General features: G+C 51.2%; 1 protein-coding gene across 1 annotated transcript; it reads left to right on the top strand.

Moving 5' to 3' along the window:
• Positions 1 to 1,575: 1,575 nt before the first annotated feature.
• On the top strand, positions 1,576 to 2,754 carry LOC125517607 (uncharacterized). Its single transcript, XM_048682815.2, has one exon. The coding sequence runs from the start codon at positions 1,621 to 1,623 to the stop codon at positions 2,590 to 2,592; it is 972 nt and encodes a 323-aa protein (XP_048538772.1). The 5' UTR covers positions 1,576 to 1,620; the 3' UTR covers positions 2,593 to 2,754.
• The last annotated feature ends 293 nt before the right edge of the window (positions 2,755 to 3,047 follow it).

The following is a 3,047-nucleotide window of genomic DNA, read 5'->3' as shown; positions in this document are numbered from 1 at the left end:
TTTGTCAAGGCCCGTCTCAGTGAGTAGTTTCGTATGTCTGATCTTGGTCCCCTTCGTTACTTCCCTGGGATTGAGATTTCCTCCACCTCTGATGACTTTTTTATTTCTCAAGAAAATTATATCCAAGATCTTCTTACTCATGCGGCTCTTAGTGATGAGCGCACTGTTGAGACTCTTATGGAGCTCAATGTTCACCTTCGTGCTTCTAATGGTGAGCCCTTGTTTGATCCAACGCGTTATCGTCATCTTGTTGGGAGTCTTTTCTATCTTGCTCTCACTCGTCCGGATATCTCCTATCTTGTCTTCCGAGTCAGTTTGTTTCTGCTCCCACTTCAGTTCATTGTAGTCACTTTCTTCGTGTTCTAAGACATCTTAGTGGCATAACCGTATCTTTTCCCCGTTCTAGCACGTTACAGCTCCAGGTCTATTCAGATGCTATGTGGGCTAGTGATCCCTCGAATCGCCGATCCCTTTTTGCTTACCGTGTTTTTCTTGGTGGTTCTCTCATTGCCTGAAAGATGAAGAAACATACTGCAATTCCCCGTTCAAGTGTTGAGGCCGAGTTGTGAGCTATGGCTCTTCCGACCCATAAGTTCACCCTATGTGTTCGGTTTATTCGGTTTACATGGTTCGGTTTATACGGGTTTGCGGTTTGTATGGTATTAATACTTCGGTAAATACGATATATGTAATTAAAATACGATTTGGTTTCGGTATATACCAAATTATTTCAGTATGATTTGGTATATACCATAAAAATCGAAGTTGACGCGAATTTGAAAATGACGTAATAATAATTTGCAAATGTATGACTCAAAATACCAAATTGATATTGAATTTGTTTATGGTTATGGACGTGCTTAGCATTTTAAAAGGGAAAATTGACTGTTACAAGAAAAATTTACGTGCTTAATATTGAATTTGACTCATGTACAAGAAAAATGACAACTTGTATGGTTGTTCATCTCAAGAAGTATAAATTTATTTTTTTTACTTTGATTTATTCGGTTAACCGTTCAGTTTTTCGGTATATACCATGAAAACCAAAGTTCAAATCGGTATGAAAAGTTTATACCATACCGAAACCAAAAACCATAAAAGCCATAAAATCGATTCGGTTCGGTTTATTTTCGATACAATTTTCAAATGCACAGAGTGACCAGAAGTGACTTGGTGGTTACCATGGTTACAGAAGGATTTTGGTGTTTCTGTTTCTACACCTATCACCCTCTCGTCAGACAATACAAGTGCCATCTTCAGAAGGATAGAATTATAGAACTGTGGTCTGCCCCTGAATATCTAGATGGTCTGCCGATGGTAACCAGAGTAGGAGTTTATCAACACTTGGTCTCGTCGATCCCTGCTAAAATTCGCAAGCCGTCCACACCACATCCGAGCGGTCTAATCCAAGTCCAACTAATAAACCAAACAAAGTTTCCAAGGTAGTACTACAACGCGTTCGTTCACCCACCGTCATAAAAAGAGTCAAAAATCCTTTCTTTATAAGCTCGCCGTTCCGCTCCTCCGCGCGCGCACGGGGCCACGGAGCAACCCCACCCGCGCACCCACCCACCCACCCACCCAATCAAGATCTAGCCCAGCTCAATCCCTGAGCCGGCCATGGCGGCCCGACCGCCGCCCCCGTGCTTCTTCTCCTTCCTCAAGCACGGCGCCCTCCTCCCGGCGCGCCACGGCGGGCTCTTCCTGCCGCTGCTCGCGCTCACCGCGGCCCTCGCCGCGGCGCTCCTCCTCACCAACTCCCTCGCCGTGCAGCCCCTCGCCGCCGCCGCGCTGGTCGACGCCAGCGCCATCAGCCGCGCCGACCCGGCCGGCGCCGCGTACCCGGGCCTCGTCAGGGCGCTCAGGGGCGACCTCAGGCGGCTCCTGCTCGAGGTTGGCGCGTGCGTCCTCGCCGCGGTCGTCGTCGGGTCCGCCATCAAGATAGCCACCGTCTTCGCCGCCGTCAGGGCGTTCTCCTCCGGCACCGATGACGACGACGCCACCGAGCGGCTGACCGTGTCCGCCGTCCTGGGCGGCGCGAGGGGCAACCTGTGGGGGCCCGTCGCGACCGTGGCCTTCGGGTACGTCCTCGAGGTGGCCTGCGCGGGCGCCATCGTCGCGCTGGCGCTGACCACGGTCTACCTCCTGGAGCGCTCGCTGCTGCTCCTCTTCCTCGACGTCCTGCTCGTGCTCCTCGCGTCGCTCTTCCTCGTCTACCTCACCGTGGTCTGCGCGGTGGCGGTCGTGGTCTCGGTGGCGGAGCCGGGGCGGCACGGCGCGGCGGCGGTGTCCCGCGCGTGGCGGCTGATGGAGGGGAGGAGCGCGCGGGCGGCGCTCTACGTGGTCGCGACGTGCGCGCTCGGCGCCGCGGTGTCGCCGGTGTACACGCTGGCGCTGAGGCTTTGGCCGCGGAGCCCGTGCGCCGGGGTGGCCGCCGGCGCCGCCTACGTGGCCCTGCTCGGCGCCGTGGAGGTGTTCTCCGTCGCGGCCGTCACGGCGTACTACTTCGAGTGCAGGGACAGCAAGGAGGAGGAGGAGGTGGCGGCAGCCCACAGACACAGATACGCCAAGCTGCCCAATGGAGATGCGTGAATAGCTGATGTTCGATCAATTCATTCCCTTATTTTTGCTTGTCAATACATTGGATTAGTGTTAGTAAAATATACTCCACCATTGTTATGGTTTCAGCCAAAACAAATTACTTGTACTATTAACAAAGAACAGACAGAAAGAAATGTATTTGTCTTCAAGATAGTGGAAATTTCCTCGCGGTCAAGAGCAATTTCAAGACAATTCCTTCCCAGCGAATGTTCGTCAGTTAGTATTACCGTATACATAAAGTTATCCTTATATCAGCAAGCATATATATAGAGATACAAATCAAAAGAAATGGACGATGACATGAACTACCAGCCCATCATCGCCCATACCACCATACAACCGCCTAGCTAAAAAAGTCGTTGCTGTTTCGTTGTCACATTCAAATCCAGCGGGACAAAGACAGCTAATGCTTCACAGAGGTTGTAATTAAGAGAACTGATAAATAA

Source organism: Triticum urartu, chromosome 2A (assembly GCF_056163025.1).
Source record: "Triticum urartu cultivar PI428250 chromosome 2A, HENAU_Tu73, whole genome shotgun sequence".
NCBI classification, from domain to species: domain Eukaryota; kingdom Viridiplantae; phylum Streptophyta; class Magnoliopsida; order Poales; family Poaceae; genus Triticum; species Triticum urartu.
Note: the sequence above shows the minus strand (reverse complement) of the source record. Positions and strands in the feature narration are given on the sequence as shown.

Bases quoted from the DNA above. Each gene is read 5' to 3' on its own strand.
- LOC125517607 (XM_048682815.2), top strand. From the start codon at position 1,621: ATGGCGGCCCGACCGCCGCCCCCGTGCTTCTTCTCCTTCCTCAAGCAC.